General features: G+C 42.4%; 1 protein-coding gene across 1 annotated transcript in view; it reads right to left on the bottom strand.

Moving 5' to 3' along the window:
• Positions 1 to 19,492, bottom strand: part of LAMC1 (laminin subunit gamma 1) — a 119,228-nt gene that overhangs the window by 13,836 nt on the left and 85,900 nt on the right. The window contains exons 7-20 of the mRNA XM_055582894.1: positions 19,264 to 19,362; positions 19,041 to 19,177; positions 18,552 to 18,674; positions 18,271 to 18,460; positions 17,846 to 17,958; positions 15,222 to 15,443; positions 14,912 to 15,100; positions 8,301 to 8,546; positions 7,696 to 7,849; positions 6,949 to 7,091; positions 5,757 to 5,935; positions 4,504 to 4,660; positions 1,737 to 1,942; positions 1,221 to 1,300 (exon numbers count right to left, since the gene is read on the bottom strand). Coding sequence (XP_055438869.1) covers positions 1,221 to 1,300; positions 1,737 to 1,942; positions 4,504 to 4,660; positions 5,757 to 5,935; positions 6,949 to 7,091; positions 7,696 to 7,849; positions 8,301 to 8,546; positions 14,912 to 15,100; positions 15,222 to 15,443; positions 17,846 to 17,958; positions 18,271 to 18,460; positions 18,552 to 18,674; positions 19,041 to 19,177; positions 19,264 to 19,362 — 2,238 coding nt within the window. The remainder of the gene's footprint in view (positions 1 to 1,220; positions 1,301 to 1,736; positions 1,943 to 4,503; positions 4,661 to 5,756; positions 5,936 to 6,948; positions 7,092 to 7,695; positions 7,850 to 8,300; positions 8,547 to 14,911; positions 15,101 to 15,221; positions 15,444 to 17,845; positions 17,959 to 18,270; positions 18,461 to 18,551; positions 18,675 to 19,040; positions 19,178 to 19,263; positions 19,363 to 19,492) is intronic.

The raw sequence follows: 19,492 nt of genomic DNA, 5'->3' as shown, positions 1-19,492 counted from the left end.
ATGCAAGAAGTACACCACAATTAATTTATCTCCAAGACCTAATTTTTCTTGGGAGCTTTCTATAATGTTTTCAGCTGTCTGCTTTTAATCAGAAAATCCAGCTCTGAAACCATGAATGCTCTATGAACTAAATTACAGCAGTTCACACACTCACATTTACAAAGAACAGAAAGAGAGCACATATGTTAAAGCAAGAAGCCAATGCAACTGCTCAGACACTGAGGCTAAAATTCTCCCAGGTTTTATTTAAGCACCCTAGACCCATGAGGTCTACTGTTCTGCAATGCATTTATAAACATTTATTGAGTACTTATTGTATGTCAGATACTGTTTCAAGCACTGGGACTTCAGAAATGAATAAAGCACACAAAAACGCCTGCTCTCACAAGGACTACATTTTTAGCAATTTTATTTTTTAAAAAATGCTTTAACTTGATGCCTTCTACAATTTAAAGTCTTCTTAAGAAATTGCCTTACTTTTAATCAGGAATGAAATGATCTGTTTGGCTAATTTTCACGTGTACGATGGGTTATTAAATATTTTCTATTGAAACTTGAAAATAAAACATTTTTGTTAAAAATTTCAAAATTAAAAACAACGACGACGACAAGGGACTTTAACGGTGGTCCAGGGGTTAAGAATCTGCCTGCTGGTGCAGGGGGACATGGGTTCAATTCCTAGTCTGGGAGGATCCCACATGCGCAGAACAACTAAGCTCTCAAGCCACGACTTCCGAGTCTGTGTGCCCTGGAGCCTGTGCTGCGCAACAAGAGAAGCACGGCAATGAGAACTCCCACACTGCAACAAAGGGCGGCCCCCAGGCAGCGCAACTAGAGAAAGAACACATGCAGCAGCAAAGACCCAGCGCAACCGAAACTGAATGAACAAAAACATTTTAATTAATAACCTTAAAAAAGCAGCTAAGTTCTGAGCTTATCTATTAAGCTTTCAAAATTTAAAATCGAAATTTTCCTTAGATATGTAGATACAATTTCCCTCCAAACCATCATATTCTAATATTCAAAATAAATATTCTAATATTGAAGGAAAGGGAAGAAAAGAGTACATGTAGATCTTTTCAGAGTACAGTATGTAACATTTCAGAAAAGAGGGCAAACTTTGCAGAAGTAATTATGTGGGACATGTCTGTGGGTGTAGGATGGAACATGTACATGTCATAAGCCATAACTTAATCATTAACAAGGGATCTGGGGGTTACCGTTCAGCAAGCTTCCGTGCCTCTTCTGCCAAAAGGGTCATGTTGTTGGGGTCTCCTGTAGACTCTGGCTGAATGACTGACTGAAGAGGAAGGAAACAAGGCACTGATCTCAAGGGAGGGGATTATTTATATTAATAAACAAGCATCAAAACTAAATTTTTATCAATGTTATTTAGAGAAAGAATGCCTTTTCATTTAAGAGATCTTCAGTTAATATCAGCATCCTTGACTACAGATTATTATTTCTATTTTCAGTGGAGAATAAAGAAAGCTTAAATTGCCTAGAAGGACCCAAACAAGAGACAGGACCCAGATGTCCTTTGGTTTTAATTCAGTTTGGGATAACTATTTCATGGCAACTATGAGCAGTGTGGCTTTCTTCCTCCATGTTTAGAGACAAATAAAAAGATACAAGGTGTCACTTTATCAGAGGAAGCACTCCCCTACCAGTAAAAGACTTGCTGTCAATGACCAAGGGACTCCCCCAGTCCCCCTCAGACTGTCCCAGTCACTCACCACATTGGCAATGGCAACCTTTGCTTTCTCAAGTTCTCTGGATGCGATTTCAATCAATTGCTCTGTGCTTTCGACCCGGGAACGTGCTTGTTCAGCCAAGTTTCCGGTCTCTTCAATGGTATTCCGGATATTCTGTAAACGGCTAATTTGGCTGAATAACGTGTTATTCACTCTCTGGAGGCGATCCATCAAATTTTGGTCTACATCTGCAATAGCAGTGCAGAAGAAAGTTCATAAATTATCTGAAGGGGGGACGTATCATCTCATATGAAATCTGAGGCACTGCTTCTCATCACGCTTCCAAATACAGCATCTTTCTGACAAGTTTCCCGAAGCCAGCAGCAGAGCTGGTCAGTCCTCACTGTGCCCAGCAGTACTGCCACTGATACATTCAACCATGGTCTCCGGTTTAACTGGAGATGAACACACCATCTCTCCCGCTTGACAACGAGTCTCTCCTTTCTTACTCCACATGGCATCCCAGTCTTACACAATGACTGGCAAAGAGAAGACACTCAAAACATACCCAATGAAGCGAAGATTTTGACACTCCAGCACATGCAAGACTGAATAAAAATACAGTGCTGGTAAAAGCACTACCAGCCCTGAGAGCTGCACAGTTTCCTAAACTAGGAAAAACTCAATTTGAAACAGAAGTTGAAATACAGCACTTTAAAGTCATTTTTAAAATTTTAAACGAAGTAGACTCTTGCTGCCACCCCACACATCCATGTAATTTCAGACTGATCTCTGCTTTTGAATAGTTCTTTGAATTGTTCTTTCTTAATATTGCCCATTTGATTTAAACCTCATAGCTGTACTTTAATCAATCAAGAAACAAATATAAGCTCATACAAAGATAATTCTGACATTATTAAAATTCTCACATCATGAGAATATACATATACAGAAACCATTAAGTAGTCTTATTGAAATTGACCAGTTCTTAATTCTGCATGATGCTAGTGCTGGCATCTGAATTTTCCAAGGCATGTACAAGAGGTGAGAAGTTGAAGTCAAGATCAACAAAGGAGTACAGTCTTGGAAAACAACATCTTGGAAGCAGGGTCACCCAATCAATACACATGCAAAGCTGGTAGACTGCAAAACGCACATCTAACTACAGAATGACCCCGTTCAGATATTACTTAAACAATTCTTTGACAATCCAAAGATTTTTAACAAAACACAAAATAAAAAACAAGTTAAAATTACAGAGAATCACTTAGATTTAAGAAGCAGCCAATGAAGTTAAGAAGCCCCTTCCATTTCAGACTCCAAGAAGATAACCTATCAATCTCTCTGGCCAGTTCTTTAGAGAAACAATAGTATCCCCCCAAAAAGGGAAGAGATAACCTAAGTGGATCACTTCAAAGCCCTCTAATTCCAAGTGTCCACTTGTACTGCATAATCTCCTTTCAAAACTGAAGAATAAACACAAGTTTAAACTACAAATGAATACTTAGGGAGAGTCTGAAAGGATAAATCATTATGAAGACATTCTTATTCTTGGCTAGTTTGGACCTAAGTGGGAAAGGTCAGCCAGGAACTCCATGAACCAGGACTTAGTGGGAGTGGATTTTAAACCCCAGCCTCACTCTGGTGGCTCCCACAGCTAGCAGAAGCAGGAACCCATTATGCTCCCCATCCTTCAGGTGGCTCAGGGGGAAGTGTGGCGGCCATGGCTCCTATTAGTGCTTCGTCCCACAGAATCATCTCCTTGGGCAGAGGAAAGGCTGTAGTCATTGTGGCTAAAAAGAGCCTTGTCTGCTGCGGCTCCACCAAGGTGTGGAGCCTGGATGAGGGGCAGTGCTGGCCGACCTCGCTTTCTTGCCTCTTGACTGAGCTCGAGGTGCTGGCACCAGAGCTGTGTGCCACACCCCACCTCTTAGGTGGCTGATCGGCACTAAGAATGACCACCCCACATTCAACTCTTCAACGGATATGGCAGGACAGATATGAATTTGTTGTTACAGGAGAATACGTTAATGGAAAAACGTGTGTCCAAATTTGAAAAATGAACATTCTAAAAAAAACCCCACCATTATTTATACAGAACAGGAAACCTATAAATTCTTCTTAATCTAGGTTTAAGACTTAAAATGTAACAACTGAAACAAAAAACATGTTTTCCGCACCTCATTTTATTTTTCCATTTCTAAAAATTTACCTCATAGAACAATTTCTGGACTGTCCTACAAAAATTAAACAAACTTGCTCAAACCAGACACATCCAATTTCTTCCTTCTATACGTCAATCATTTTATAAAATTTTAGGAACATTTACAACAGGAAATAAGCAACATATTTAGTTTTCGTTGACCGGTACCCTGACAAGACTTCTCTAACTCATAGTGGAAATGGAGTCAATAGGGAAGTTGATCATTGCGGCCCCAAGTGTATTAATGTTACTGCACACTTACTGTGAATATCTGGCAAGCACCTGGATTTCAATGTTGGAGAAAACCCCACACAAAAGTAACCTCAGACCAACGGTGAGCACCTTGATCCAAGGATTTATAAAATGCTTGGGTTTTAACATCTAACCATGTCTGATGTAATGGGAGAATTACTTCTGCTTAGTGTATCTTAAAACATTGACAGGTTCTTTTCTACATGTTTAAAAAATGAAATCATTCATATTCTAAACATACTTTAAAAACTGAGAAAGGATTTTATAAAACCATACTATTTAACCTTGAACTAAGAGCCACATCTAAAGACGGCCCACCTCACAGAAATTATCCACTTGTTTAACTTTGTGTACCTTTGACATCCTGGGCTTCACGAAGGAGGTCAGTAACTTCCCTCTCTGCTTCCTTTAGCCTATCCTCAAAGGCTTGATCTGTCACCATCTCATCCCCAGTTCCAAGGTTTGCAATGAGATTCTCTAATTCCCGGAGTTTGGCTCGATGATCAGCAACCTAAACATAATGAAAAAGGAAAAGGGAAATGAAGGCTATATAAACATTCCTGAAGAACTTGATTGCAAACCTGAAGAAATAATAATCAAAGAGGTGCTCTATAAGTGTGGAGGTCTACATTCTCCATGTATGTAAACTTTTAAGTAGATTTAACAGGAGTAGTTTTTCCTCATTTCTCTGGTTTCAAAAGAAAAACTGTCAGGCTGATTCCACTGACTTTAAACTCTGCATGCTGATGATTCTCCAGTTCTGATCGCTCTCTCCTGTTTGAGATTACTTTCCTGCTATTGTCACTTGGCTCTCTGACAGGTATCTTCAACCTAACATCCAAAACTATACCCTTGATTTTTTTTTCTCTTAAATATGTATTCTCTGAATCATCTCCGTCTCAATAAGTAGTGCCTCCAACTACCTTAAGTAAAACAACCCAAGATCCATCCTTGATTCTTCTCTTTCCCTATCCTGACCCTCTCTTATATCCTGCCTTGCTGAACACACATATTTATCTAATTCAGTCTAGGCTTTCCCTTTTGCCCTATTCCTAACCATCCAACTGCATGCAGCAGAGTGTTCTTGAAGTATAAACTGAATTTCCCAGCTTAAAACTCTTTAGTACACTCCGATTGGATTTTGAATAAAATCTAAATTTCTAACTCTGGTCAACATGGTGCAACATAAGCAGTCTCTAACGATCTCTCCAGTCTTATCACAAACCATTCCCTCTTCATTCAGCAGGATCCAGATACCCACGAGCTTCGAGGCCACTGTACCCCACGTTCCTTCTTCCTGGAACAGCCTACCCATCACTTCTCCTTTAGCTTGATCTTTCTTATCCTTAAGATCTCACCTTAAGTGAGTTTCCACAGAGGCTTTATAGAAAGTAGTTCTCCCCAGTTATTCTCTGCATTCTTTCTTGTACTTATCTCAGTTAGTATTTCTTTAATTTTTATTATGTGTCTCCCAGTCGGCACTTCAGCCCTTGAGAACAAGGGCTGGATCTATCTGGTTTGCCATATTTTCTCTAGAGCTGAGAGCTTAGGAAGTGCCCATTTAACATCTGCTGAATGAATGAACGCATGCACTGTTGACAGCTGACCTTATCCTTCACCAGCCGGTAACAAGCTGGACATTCCTGGCAGCCAGGCCAAGACCGATTGTAGAAATAGTTCTCTTCACACTGGTCACAGCGATTCCCCACAAAGCCTTCTCTGCATTCACAGCGACCATCGTCCTTGCACTGGAGGGAAAGAGACCCCTCAGGATGACAGTCACAGGCTGCAGAATAAAGGGAAAAGGGTACATAATAAGGAAAAAAACGGAAGACTGCATTTTCTTTAAGCTCAGAGTGGTATCAATAAGCCAACTGTACTATCATTAGAAGTAGATGCTTTGTGAAAAACAGGCCAATTTAGGAGAATTTAAATGGTTATGCCTGCTCAGCAGAGAAGACAGACATTTTTAAAACAACAGTAAATTTTAAAGTAAAGTGAGCATCTTTTGGAGGGGACATATTTCCTATGACTGAATAATTATACAAATTAGTCTATGAAGTAGAAATCAGTCCATTACAAAAAAAAATGCTCTTTTCATGCACTTCCAAGAACTCATCTCTACCTTCATCTCTCCAACCGTTTAATTTTTCCTTTCTCTAAGGAACTAGAACACCCAAATGCTAGTGCTGATTTTCCATTATTTTGTAGTTTGTTTACTCATGTTGTTCTCTGAACGGAGTCAATGGCCTATGCTGCATTCCACAGGAGAAACGCAGGAATTCAGAAAGCAAAAACCCAAACTGTTCTGCGGCCTAATTCCAGGCAAGTGTTTATGCCAAGGAGCAGCAGATGTGGACATGTAAGCGCACCAAAAGGGCCCCAAGGGTGGGAAGCAACTGCAGCCAGTAAGTCAACAAACACGTCTGAGCAGAGTCCCTCACAGCTTCATCATCTGCACGAAGAACGTGATCAATTAAAAAGTTTCATTAAGCACAGGAGGCGGCTCGGTAATCAAAGGGCAATCACTTGGAAATATGAAAGACCAGAAAAAGGAAGAATCAGAAACACTATAAAAGAAGACATAAGTTGGGTGGTTGCTAAGAGACCAGAGAGGCTGTCAGTCCTCTGAGTTTTAGAAATGGATCATGTTTCTGGAATAAAGCATCTCTGAGGACTTGGGTACAGCCCTGACTGTAAGCTGTAGGCCTACACGGAGGCGGGTAAAATGTTTTGGATTCACAGTTCTAACGGGGATGAGAGGGCACTGAAGATTTTTATGCCACCCACGCCCCTTACGTTTGCAGCCTTCGGGTCCAAACCCAAAGTGGTTGACCTCGCAGCGCTCACAGTGCTGACCGGTGATGCCAGGCTGGCACTCACACTGGCCGCTGTGGATGTCACACTGTCCGTTGGTGGAACCCAAAGCGTGGCAGTCACACCTAATAAATCAACACATGACAATTCTCGGGTAAGAAAAACAGACTTTAAGCAAACCTTTCTTTTTTTTCCTTTCAGCATAGGACTGATACAATTTTGTATCAGAAAACAGAATGTTTTAATGATGACAGATGTTAAGGTTCCTGAGGTTCCAGTAATTTTCATGAGCTCTACTCATATCTTCTTTTTCTAACCTATCCCACACAAAAACTGCTGGTCCACTACTAAAACCACTTCCCATGGCTCTCCAATCTGGCACTGCATGGGCGCTGGGCTGGAGCTTTGAAAACAGGAATTCCCAGCCTCTGTAACCCCAGAAGTTCTGATTCTAAGCGTCTCACAAAGGACCTTATAATGTGCATTTAAAAAAAAAAAAAGTTGCTCAGGTGACGCTGCCACAGCTGGTGCCACTGCCTTCCACTCTCTCTCTCATTACTTCCTTACAGCTCTCCAGCATCGCCTCTAAAGGTTGCCTCGCCTGTTTCAGGCACTCAAATAATTCCCAAACAAAGCCAAACCAACTGTGGAATATAACTTACAAAAATTCATCTGTGACAATTAAAAAAAAGCCAAGGTTGCCCGCACCAAAGGCACCTGCCATTTTACCTCTCACAGCCCTGCCCGCTCTGCAGGTTGTAGAATCCGGGGTCACAAGCGCCGCAGTCCCGGCCGGTCACGTGGGGCAGACACTCGCACTGCCCGGTCACGGGGTTACAGCCGCTCTGCTGCTTCACTGTCCCGTAGGGGTTGCAGTCACAGGCTACGGCAGGAAGACACAGACGGCAAAAGATGAGCATCACCCGAGAGGAGCCCTCACGTTAAACGACACAAATAGAGTCTTTCAACTTGTGCTGTCCAATACAGCAGCCACTAGTCACTGAACGGAGATGCGCTGTCAACGTGAAACACACACTCAACTTTGAAGAAGCAGTGTGGAAAAAAAAAACATACATCTCAAGCATTTTTTATTGATTACTTGCTGAGATGATAATACGTTAGACAAATAAAAAATGTTAAAATTAACTTTACCTGCTTCTCTTTATTGTACTGTATCCACTAGAATAATTTAAATTACGTAAGTGGTTCACGCTATACCTCTATGGAACAGCGCCGCATTAGACCAGACAACTGTAAATATTTAAAGAGACCGTGCAGTGACGCTCAGGATGAGTAAGTGTAACTGTGAGAGGATTTGGCCGATGGCTGATTACCTTTGCATTTGTCTGCTGGATTGGGAGCCAGGGGATTTCCAAAAAATCCATCTTTGCACCGGTCACAGTAGAAGCCGGCCGTGTTGTAGATGCACTTCAGGCATTCTCCCGTCAGGCGGTGGCAATTCCCAACAGCGTTGGGATCGATGTTGTCATTGCATTGGCACAGGCGGCAAAGCCTCACGGGGCCGTTACTACCCAGAGGGTCTCCAAAGTAGCCGTCATCACAGAGCTCGCATCTTTTACCTGCATGTGAGACAATCTGACGTTACAAGAGAAAGGCCTTACACGTTTCTAGTGCCGCTGGTTACAGACAGTCTGGAGGAACCACCAGGCACAATGCTACACGGTGCCATGGACATGGCATCAGCCTAGGGGAGAAGACCTGGGCTGCAGCTCTGGCGTGGTGCCCGGCCACTAGCGTGACCTAGGACACATCTCCATTTCTTCAGAAATACAGCACCTGGTTCGCCTCCTTCTCTAGCTGTTTTGAGGATTAACTGAAATCATGCCCTAAGAGTGCTTTGTAAATGAGGCTTTACTAACCTTTCCAGCACCAAGGGTTGGCACATTCACCTGTGTCTGTTTTTGTCAATGATACTGAGAAAACTCAAAGACGACATTTTTTTAAAACATGGTTTTTAAAAAAATACTTATTTATTTGGCTATGCTGGGTCTTAGTTGCAGCACACTGGATCTTTTGCTGTGGCGCACGGAATCTCTAGTTGCAATGCACGGGCTTAGTTGCCCTGTAGTGTGTGGGACTTAGTGTCCCGATCAGGGATTGAACCCATGTCTTTTGCATCAGAAGGCAGATTCTTTACCACTGGACCACTGGGAAGTCCCTGAAAATGCCTTTTCATATCATTCATTCCTCATACAACAGAGTTGAAAAAGTGAGAGTCACTCAGTCATGTCTGACTCTTTGCGACCCCATGGACTATAGCTCACCAGGCTCCTCTGTCTATGGAATTCTACAGGCAAGAATACTGGAGTGGGTTGCCATTCCCTTCTCCAGAGGGTCTTCCTGACCCAGCGATCGAATCTGGGTCTCCTGCATTGTAGGCAGATTCTTTACCAGTTGAGCCACCAGGGAAGCCCCATACAGCAGGTTTGGCAGGATCATTTTCTTAAAACATAAAAGGCATCTACTAATCCTTGTTTGAGCAGTGTCAGCCGGCACAGAAGAGACCTCAGAGATCATCATTTGCTACTCATTCTTATTATGGAGAAAGAAACAGGCTAAGAGATTTGCCCACAACCAAGGAACTAATAGTAAAAGAGACAGAGCTAGCATTCAAGGCTCTTTCAATTAAACTCACTGCTCCTCATCATTCCTTTTCCACTTGCCCACCATTATTAGCTCAAGTTATGTTTGTGGTATCTTTGTAGCCAACTGGACCTAAATTAGCCTAAACTTTTTTTGGAGAAATAAAGGTTTGTTCATTTACTCATCCCATTAATACTGCTTGAGCATCTATCATGTACAGACTGTTCTAGGGTTGTCCAGAACAGGGTGGATGAGGTCTCTGCTCTCACAAGGCTTGTGCTGCCCCTGAGGGAGATGAATTCACAAACAAATAAATAAGACCACATCAGATATTGACACACATAAAAAAGTTAAAACAGAAAATATGATAAGAGAGACAGGTCAAGGGCTACTTCATATTGGGTGGTTCCTCTGTAAGAGAAGATATTTGGGATGACAATGAAGAGACACAAGAACTAAACAATGATAATATTCAAGGGAAGAATGTTCCAGAGAAGCAAGATGAGCTTGTAGAAGCAGTAACAGCAGCCATGTACGTCACAGTAAGGAAACTGGGTTTAAATTAAAGTGCAGTGAGATAATATTTGGGGGGGGGGTGGTTTCTAAGTGATGAGATCTGATTTACATTTTAAAAGTATTATTCTGGCTGCTGTATGGGGAATGGGTTGTAGGAGAGCAGAGTGAAGCATGGCGGCAAATTAGGAGGCTATCTCAGGTAAGAGACGACGATGGTGTAGAACAGGGTGGTTACCAGTGAAAGTGGTAAAGAGTGGGCAGATTTGAGAGACTAACACCTTCTGGCTGACTCCTGGGCAATGAAAGAAAGAAGAATCAAGGATAAGTCTAGGATTTTAGCTTGAGCAAATAGGTGGATGGAGATAAAGACCAAGGAAGGAACTGAGTCAGAATTGGAGACAATCAAAGACCTAGCTTGGATTTGCTTAAATTTGAGATTCCTTTGGCTGTCTGATTCAAAGTCACAACAGAAAATATTTGGCACCTTCAAACTAGCAACACTGGAGCAGCGTTAATAAAGACAGCATCTACAGAAGGCAGGGGAGAGTGCTGAGACATTTCAAGTACAGTAGCACTTGGGATAGTAATGCAGGGGTCCATAACCTTGACCTCAGGGGGTGAGCAGTTACCAGAACCTAACAGTTTCTAACTTATCAGAAAGAGCTGTTTGGAGAAGGTCACCTGCCAAGAGCTGAGAGATGCTTCAGACACGGGGCCTTGGAATACATACTCTGCCCTCATCCTCTTTTCCTCTCTGATCTCCTATGTGCTTCCCACCAAGTGGAGGTGGCCATGTGAGGTAGCACACACAGGTCTCATCAGGGTGGAGCAGCGCAGAGAATAGATATGGAGGGGCCGATGGAAGGCTCCCTACCCACCATTCAGGTAGAAACAGCAAGTAGGTAGCTGGCCCTCAAGAGAGCAAGGTCAGGGCTGAAGGCATGGATTTTCCAGCTGTAGGCAAGGAGGGGTTTTTGAAGCCTCAAGGTGAGAGGTGCTCACCTAAGGAGAGAATACAGATAAAGTTGACAAGAAAACCCCAGGCTAAGAAACAGAAGTGATCAAAGGGAGACCCAAAAGAAGAGAAGAAAGGGAGAAGACAACCAAGGAGAGGGAAGAGTCACAAAAGGCAAGAGGAGAAACTGGAGCAAAGGGAGTAGTCAGCAGTATCCAGTGTTGCTGAAACTCCAGGTCAGATAAGGACAGAAAACTGACCACTGCATCTGGCAAATAGAGACCACTGATGTAACAGAAGATCTAGCTGGGGATGGGGCAGGACGTGAAGAAACAGGATGTTAAAAGGGGATGGGAAGCTAGGGGCCCTTTTGCCTTTGAGGTAAATACAACAGTTTCCAGACACAAGATCCTTCTCCAGCGTAGGATTAAGACAGTACTTCAGTTCTGCTTTTCTTCAGTTACCTTAGCTAGTTTAGATATGATCCATATTTTAAACATCTTAGGGACTTCCCCGGTGGTCCAGTGGTTAAGAATCTGCCTCCCAGTGGAGGGGTCACAGGTTTGATCCCTGGTCAGGGAACTAAGCTCCTACATGCTGTGGGACAGCTAAGCCCCTGTGCTGCAACCATCTAGCCCCTGCACCGCAGCCAGGGAGAAACCCGTGCACTGCAATGAAAGACGCCCTGCGCCACGACTAAGATCCACGCAGCCGAAAAGACGCATTCAAGTGTCTTAAAACAATTGAAAAATCTGCTAGAAAAGTCAAAAGAGAGCTACATGGTAGCCCATAAAAGCTCTCGTTGCAAAATATCCTCCAAAGCTATAGCTAGCCTGCCCCTTTGTTTCAGAGTCTAGGATGTAGGTTCAAATCCAGGCTGTACTATTTACATGACTTGGGCAATTTATAGACTTCTCTTATTATCCTTCCCGTACCAGGAGAAATGTCTTTCTTCTCCCTTAGTATTCTTGAGTGCGTTTCTTTATCTGAACTAACCACACTGTATGAAAATGATCTCTGTGCTTCCCTCCACTTTTAGACCCTGGAGAGTAAGGACCCTCCTTTACTCATCTTCATAATCCCAAAGCCATGCACTCAAACAATTTTGTTGAAAAAAGATGAGTATTATTAATTTACCTGAAAAGATCATTTTAAGTATTAAATGCAGAAGTGAATCATGCACAAAGATCTCAGTGACTATCATCAGTTATTCATATTCTTCAACAGTCTTCTAAATGAGGAACATCTTACTTTGCATCTGCAACCTCTATTCATTTATTTAATAAATACTTGCATTTATTCAACAAACATGTGTGCCAAACACTATTTTGGGTGTTAGGGATACAAAGGTGAATAAAACAGAGCAAAGTCCCTGCTTCAAGGACCTTAACTCTGGGGATGGAAGGAGGAGATAAGCAATAAACAAATGAATACATGTAAAAATACCAAGCAGCTAAAAAGCGCTATAAAAAGCAAAGCAGAATGTAGGAAAATAAAGAGTGATAATATTGTGTTTTTTTACAGGTTCTGTGCTGGTTTCATGCAGACTTCTATATCCTAATTAACATCCTCAAGAATTGCTATAGATCATTCCCTTCAATCCAGGCGATACTTCATAAAACAAATGCAGTTGATCCTTGAACAATGCAAGGAGTTGGTGGGGGGGGGATTGACTGCTGCCCTGCACAGTCAGAAATCCACAAATAAGTTCTGAAATTCCAGCCCCCACCTTATGCAGTTCCTCTGCATTCACAATTCCACGTCCATGGATCCAGCCAACCATGGCCTGTCGTACTGCAGTATTTACTACTGAAAAAGATCTGCAGTAAGTGGACCCACGCAGTTCAAACCTGTGATTTGAACCCGGAACCCATACAGTTCAAGGGTCAGCTGTATATTTCACATTCTGTGAGAAGCATTTAATCAGTGACTAATACAACATTTTCTAAAATCTCCTATATGATATTCCATCCTTCTATAAGCATCCCCAATACTTTTACTTCACCATCTGTACTATTTAGTATAGACATGAGAATGACTCCACAATGCTTAACTGTTCAGTTCATTGACCAGTGAAAGAACAATGAGCAGAGGGATCTCTTATCAAAATGCTCTGTTAAATGCTTCTGCGTGTAGACACGTGAGATACTTACTAAACTCTGTGCCAGCAGAGTAAAGGGTCCTAAGAACCTGGGGCAGGTGCGGAGAGAAAACCATTTACTGAGGAAAACCATTCTGGGGAAGTAATGATTCAACTCAACCCACAGAACAGTTAGGAGCTGGCTAAGAAAAGTGAGATCTGGATAAGAGAGTTGGGTGAGCATTCTAGTTCATAAGCAATACTTCATGGCAGGCGAGTCGGGTGCATCTGTGGGAAGACAAGATCAGGGGGGCTTGGAGAAGAGGGTACCAGTGCAGAGGCAGGTGGTGGGGAACGAGGCTGGAGAAGTCTATTTGTAAGAGACTCTACTGGGCCACTGTTTTGTTTTTTTATTAAACAAAAAAAAAAAAAGAAAAGTTAAAAATATGAAATTCTATACTAACTTCTACTCCTCATTTCCTCAACTGCCTTAAGCAAATGACTGGCTCTCCCTGTGTGGCACTGCCTGGTGCTCGGTGTGGGGTCAGGGGGAGGAATGGAAGGAAGGTGGAGTGTTTTAATGTTTCCCAATAATTAGAGTGTTTTTGATGAGACAAGAGAGATGCAGATTATGAGCTCAGTGTTTCGGTTGTTCTGTTTATGTTCACGCTCTGTAGCAATGTTTTTTGAACAAAGAGCTTATAGTGGAGTCAAAGGCTGGCCGCCTGGCCAGAACCTCTCTTATTACACAGAGGCTCCAGTCAGTGGAAGCAGGGGCATGGTCATCGGTGAGCCCCAGGCTCCTCTGTCAACCAGCACAGGCAGCTCCTGGAGCCGCCAGCAAAGATCTACTTCAGTGTTCTTATCAAAAAGAAAGAAACGCAGAGAATGGGAACAGAGGTGTATCCAAAGCTATAAAAATATTTTATTCCCAACTAAATGTGATGGGCTCTGATACATTTGAAACAACAATTTAGAGAAAAAATTTTAAGAATTTTAAAAATGCCGCTTTACATCAAGAATCCCCAGGCAGCCTCACAAACTGAAAATCAAGTTTTGAATCACATCTTATAAGAAAAAGTATCTTGTAGTAAATCATCATCGTTGGCACCTGAATGCCTAGGCTGAAATTCCAGCTCCTTCAATGCCCAGCCATCCATCTTTGGACAGGTAACTTAATTGTGTCTCTGTTCTTAGCTGTAACCTGAGGATGGACTTCCCCGGTGGTCCAGTGGTTAAAAATCTGCCTTGCAATGCCAAGGACGTGGATTGGATCCCTAGTCAGGGAAACGAGGACCCGATGCGACCAAATAAATATTGGTGGCTGAGGGGTAAAGAATCTGCCTGCCAACGCAGGAGACTCGAGTTGGAGCCTTAGGTCAGGAAGATCCCCTGGAGGAGGAAATGGCAACCCATTCCAGTATTCTTGCCTGGAGAATCCCACGGACAGAGGAGCCTGGTGGGCTACAGTCCATGGATTCACAAAAGAGTCGGACACAACTTGGCGACTAAACAGCAACAAACAACCTGAGGATAATACAAGAAGCTATCTCGGAGGGCTGTGAGCATTAATGAGGCCGCATATGTTAAAGTGCTTAGAAAAGCACCTGGCCATAAATATTATGTCAGCTATTATTAATATCAGATATGCATTTTATGAATCCATAATAAACCTGTTTCCGACAAAACTTTTGCTGCTGGGAAAACCAGTCACGGAACCAAACCAGAAAATCCTAAAAACTTCCAAAGCTCTTCTTTCCCAAGTGCTCCTGTGGGTAGAGCCGACTCACCGGTAGTCCCGGTAGGACAGTTGGTGCACACCACCTCCTGTGTCTTGGGGACAGCAGCGCAGCTGGAGCCCCCAGGACACGGACAGGGCTGGCAATCGAAGGAGGTGCCCGCGGTTGAATCGCCATAGTAGCCATCGCTGCACTTCTCACAGTGGGGCCCGGCCGTGTTGTCTCTGCAGTTACAAACACCTATTTGGAGAGCAGGTGTGAGAAGACAGGCGAGCGTCCAAGCAAACAAGACAGCGGGCGTTTCTGAGCCGCCTGCTAAAGAGAGCTTAGGTCCAGCCATCCCCAAAGGTCGTCCTCTCACCTGACTCAGGCTCGCAGGTCTCGCTGTGCCCGTTGCAGGTGCAGAGCACACAGGGACTGTACGGGCCGAGGCTCGGGGTTTCTCTTCGGTAACCCGAGAGGCACACCTCACAAAACTGCCCTCCGTATCCCACGGGACACGTGCAGGACTCCACCCAAGTTGCGGGGACCCCGGGCCCAGGATGAGCACTTGCCAGGGTGACATCATCCAAATAGCCAGCACCTGTGTGTGGTGGGGGAAAGAGGATCATTGGACTGGCTTCTGTTTTCCAAAACTTCATGAAAAGTCATCAGCGCTAAAGGATAACCAGACTCAAAATTTCAGAGACAGCCAACCATTAGTTTATCTACTGGAGAAGATAACTAGAAAACAGCACTTAGAGCAATCATATGGTACCTGGTGCTGCTGCTGCTGCTGCTAAGTCGCTTCAGTAGTGTCCGACTCTGTGCGACCCCACAGACAGCAGCCCACCAGGCTCCCCCATCCCTGGGATTCTCCAGGCAAGAACACTGGAGTGGGTTGCCATTTCCTTCTCCAATGCATGCAAGTGAAAAGTGAAAGTGAAGTTGCTCAGTCGTTTCTGACTCAGCAACCCCATGTACTGCAGCCTACCAGGCTCCTCCGTCCATGGGATTTTCTAGGCAAGAGTACAGGAGTGGGGTGCCATTGCCTTCTCCAGGTACCTGGTGCTAGGTATCTGGAATGGCAGTACACCAAACTTTTATTTTTTAAACACACACACACACACACACACACACACACACACTTATACACACATACACGCACACAGAGATTTCAATTTTACAGTTCTCCCAATCAGATCCCCTGGAGAAGGAAACGATAACCCACTCCAGTATTCTCGCCTGGGAAATCCCATGGACAGAGGAGCCTGGCGGGCTATAGTCCATGGAGTCGCAAAGAGTTGGACATGACTGAAGTGACTTAGCACACGCACCCAATCACCGATGTGAAAAACGAAAAGCACTGGGCAATGATCTGGGGCAAGAAAAGACAGAAGGAAGAACGTGGGAACAGGAAGAGTTTAAGGCCACAGCCACAAAGCCAGGTTTTTGTTCTTTTGCCACAAAAGCAGGCACTGATCATAGAGATTAAGGGTTAGAAAGCAGGGAAAGCACCTGTCAATAAGGACCACGAAACTGTATTTTTTGCCCTGCATAAAATAGCAAAAATAATTAAACAAGTTTGAATAATTAGGGCTACTTTGACAAACATAATTATTCCAAAGCCATTATGCCATTACGCCATGTATCATAACACTTTCTTGTTTTCAAAAGAAAATAAAAATAGAGAAAGCCTTATATTGGTTTAGCTCAAAGGTTTATCCAGCCTAACAGTGCATGCAACAGGCTCAAAAGGAACATCATATAGAAGGGCCAAGCTTTTATTATACCAGCATGTTTCCCTTTAATTTTCATTCCACTACCATCTCTTACAGTCATCTTTTAACTCAATCTCCCCATGTTATGAAATATCACTTGTTTATATAGAAACTGACTACCTGAGGCTAAAGGACATCTCTTATTTTTGCTTTGAACTTAGTTTAACTTTTAATATATTTATGGGTTTTTTCAACATTAGATCATGAAAGACATCTCCACTGTTAAAGTGCTTCCAACTCCATCTTCAAATGTACTTGTGATTTAATTTACTTAATTCACTGCAATCTAACTTGTTTCAACACTTCTCTTAAAATAAAGAGTCACCAATGATTCTTTAGTTGCCAAATAACAAAATCCAATTGTACTGTCTTTCTCAACCTGTTAACTGTTCCTCTTCCTTAAAATTCTTTTTCTCTCTTGAGTCTCAGATCATGGTCCTTAAATAACCATGTTTCCAGGATTGCTTCTTTTCTCTTCTTACATTTTTTGTCATATTTCCAAGTTTAAAAATGATTGCCCATATTTTGATAACTCTGATTCTAAATCTCCAGTCCCAACTAAGTCCCATCCATATTTCTAACTACTTATAAGACATTTTCATTTGGATATTCATGCAGGCACCTCAAAAATCAGCACAGCCAAGCTGCTGATGCCACTGCCAATGCCACTCCAATGCTCTGATTCCTCTCCCCCAGCAAGCTCTACCTTTCTACAGAAATAGGTCCTTATTCTAAAAAATTTTAGGAAAACAATTTAAAGGCACACTTAAAAACAGCTTTGTTTATCTAAAATTATAACAAATGTTCATTCAGTAAATTTTAACTTTTCATCATTTAGCTAAAAGGGCTTGATAATTGATTTAGTTAAAAGGGCTTGATAATTACAGAGGAAGAAGTAAAAAGAAATGGAGGTTATATAATGTGAGCCAGTAGAATTATATTGGGATTCTTAGAAAAATCTAATTATATATATAATGTAACCTCAATAGGCTTACCCATTATAAGACAACACCATTTACTAATTTTGTCTAATTTTCTCCAGGTCCTCAAGAGACGTTTCAAAATGCATTATTTTTATACACAATTCATGTATGATGAGGAAGTTTATTATACCACTTCTTTAGGATCAGGTTTATAATCAGGACTTTAGAGATAATCTTTTGATTATGGATCCTTTTTCCTAATCATCATTTTAATTGATGGTCTTAATTACATCATAACTTACTTCTCTCACTGTATGTCCCACGAATCTTGATAGAGGTCAAATTGTTCAGGAGTTTCTGAAATTCGAAAGGGGTAAGAGTAGGCCTCCAAGGGTAATCTGTCGCTTCATGGAGCCTAGAGAAAAAGGAAGGGGCACGTTAACCTCTGTAAGGACAATTCTGGGTGCTGAGAAAGTATTTCTTAGTCATCCATGCCACCCGCAATGCACTGCTCTGCTGGTCTAACCACGTCAGAGATTAGTCTGTTGGTTTGACCATACCGCTGGAAAAGGTACAGGTAATCAAGGGGAAAGTTCCCTTTTACAAAGTCACATCGAGAACCCCAAAGTTTTTCTTTAATACACACCTTGAGGCCTGAGGCACTTAGATAAAGAAGCCACTTTTATAATTCTGGTCAAGTCAGATTTTATAAACCAAACTGTCTTACCTGAAGACATATTTCACAGTGGTCTCACTTGGATAGGAATTGCCCTGAGCGATCAAGGGCACAGACACTCTTAGGCCAGCTCCTTCAAGCACCAGGTCTTCTGCCGAGAGGCGAGTGTCTCGCCTGTCCACGCGGAAGGAGAAGGAGAAATTCTGACCATAACTCAACACCTGCTTGCCCAAGAACTTCGCTGGAAGGCAGACACAATGGTGAGCAAGAACGTGAGGTCAGGAATAAACACAATCACACACCACACCACACGGCTTCCTAGCCTTACTCACCGGGGGCGATGAAGTACCTAGGAAAGTAGCTGTCTGAGATGACGGCAATATCCTGCCTCTCAGAGGACCACTCAAATGATGCTTCAGAGCCATCCCTTTGTTCTGCACGCCACCCATCCTCATCTACAAGCGGAGGATGAAAACACAAAGGCCGTTACCTTGCAAACATCCTGAATTCAGGTCCTCTATATTCTACAAAATGTACAGAAAGTCATCAATCAAAGTTTTTGAGTAAATGGAGACTGTAACAGTACCTATATATGCTATACCTCTGAAGCCGTATTTTTCTTTATTTTATATAACATTTATACTCCTAGGTAAATTCTAAAACCACCTGTATATGTTTTCATTAAAAGCCAAAGAAAAATCACATACATTAAAAGAAAAAGTGTTGATAGTCTCAAAAAATCTTCAAAGAGTTACTGACTTTTTTAATACTGTAAGCCTAGGCTCCAAATTCTAGGGGACTAAAGGAAAGGTCTACTTTACCAATCTCAAAGGTGGAGGTTATAGAATAAACGCTGTAGCCAACGGCATTTGTGCACACGGAAGAATGCCCAAAGCAGAAGCAGGGGGTGCACCCTCTAGGGTTAGATGATTCCAGATTAAAAAATCCAGGTTTGCATCTGAAAGAGATTAAGATACAACCAGGTATTTTTTGTATCTGAAATATGAGAGAAGACACAACACAGCCAGAGAAAGAATGAGCTACCTCTCACAATTGAAGCCTTCGACATTGTCTTTGCAAACACATCTTCCTGTTTCAACATTACATTCATCTATGCTGCCAGAAGGATTGCAAGAGCATGGCCTGTGAAACGATGAAATAAGAGGATAAAGAAATTTCGCTCCAAGTCAGTCTTTTGTTTTACATGTTAACAGATTTTTTTAAAAAAAATAAAGAAATACATAAAAAAGCAAAACGAATCCTAAAGTCATCT

The sequence above is a fragment of the Bubalus kerabau genome, chromosome 5 (assembly GCF_029407905.1).
Source record: "Bubalus kerabau isolate K-KA32 ecotype Philippines breed swamp buffalo chromosome 5, PCC_UOA_SB_1v2, whole genome shotgun sequence".
NCBI classification, from domain to species: domain Eukaryota; kingdom Metazoa; phylum Chordata; class Mammalia; order Artiodactyla; family Bovidae; genus Bubalus; species Bubalus kerabau.
Note: the sequence above shows the minus strand (reverse complement) of the source record. Positions and strands in the feature narration are given on the sequence as shown.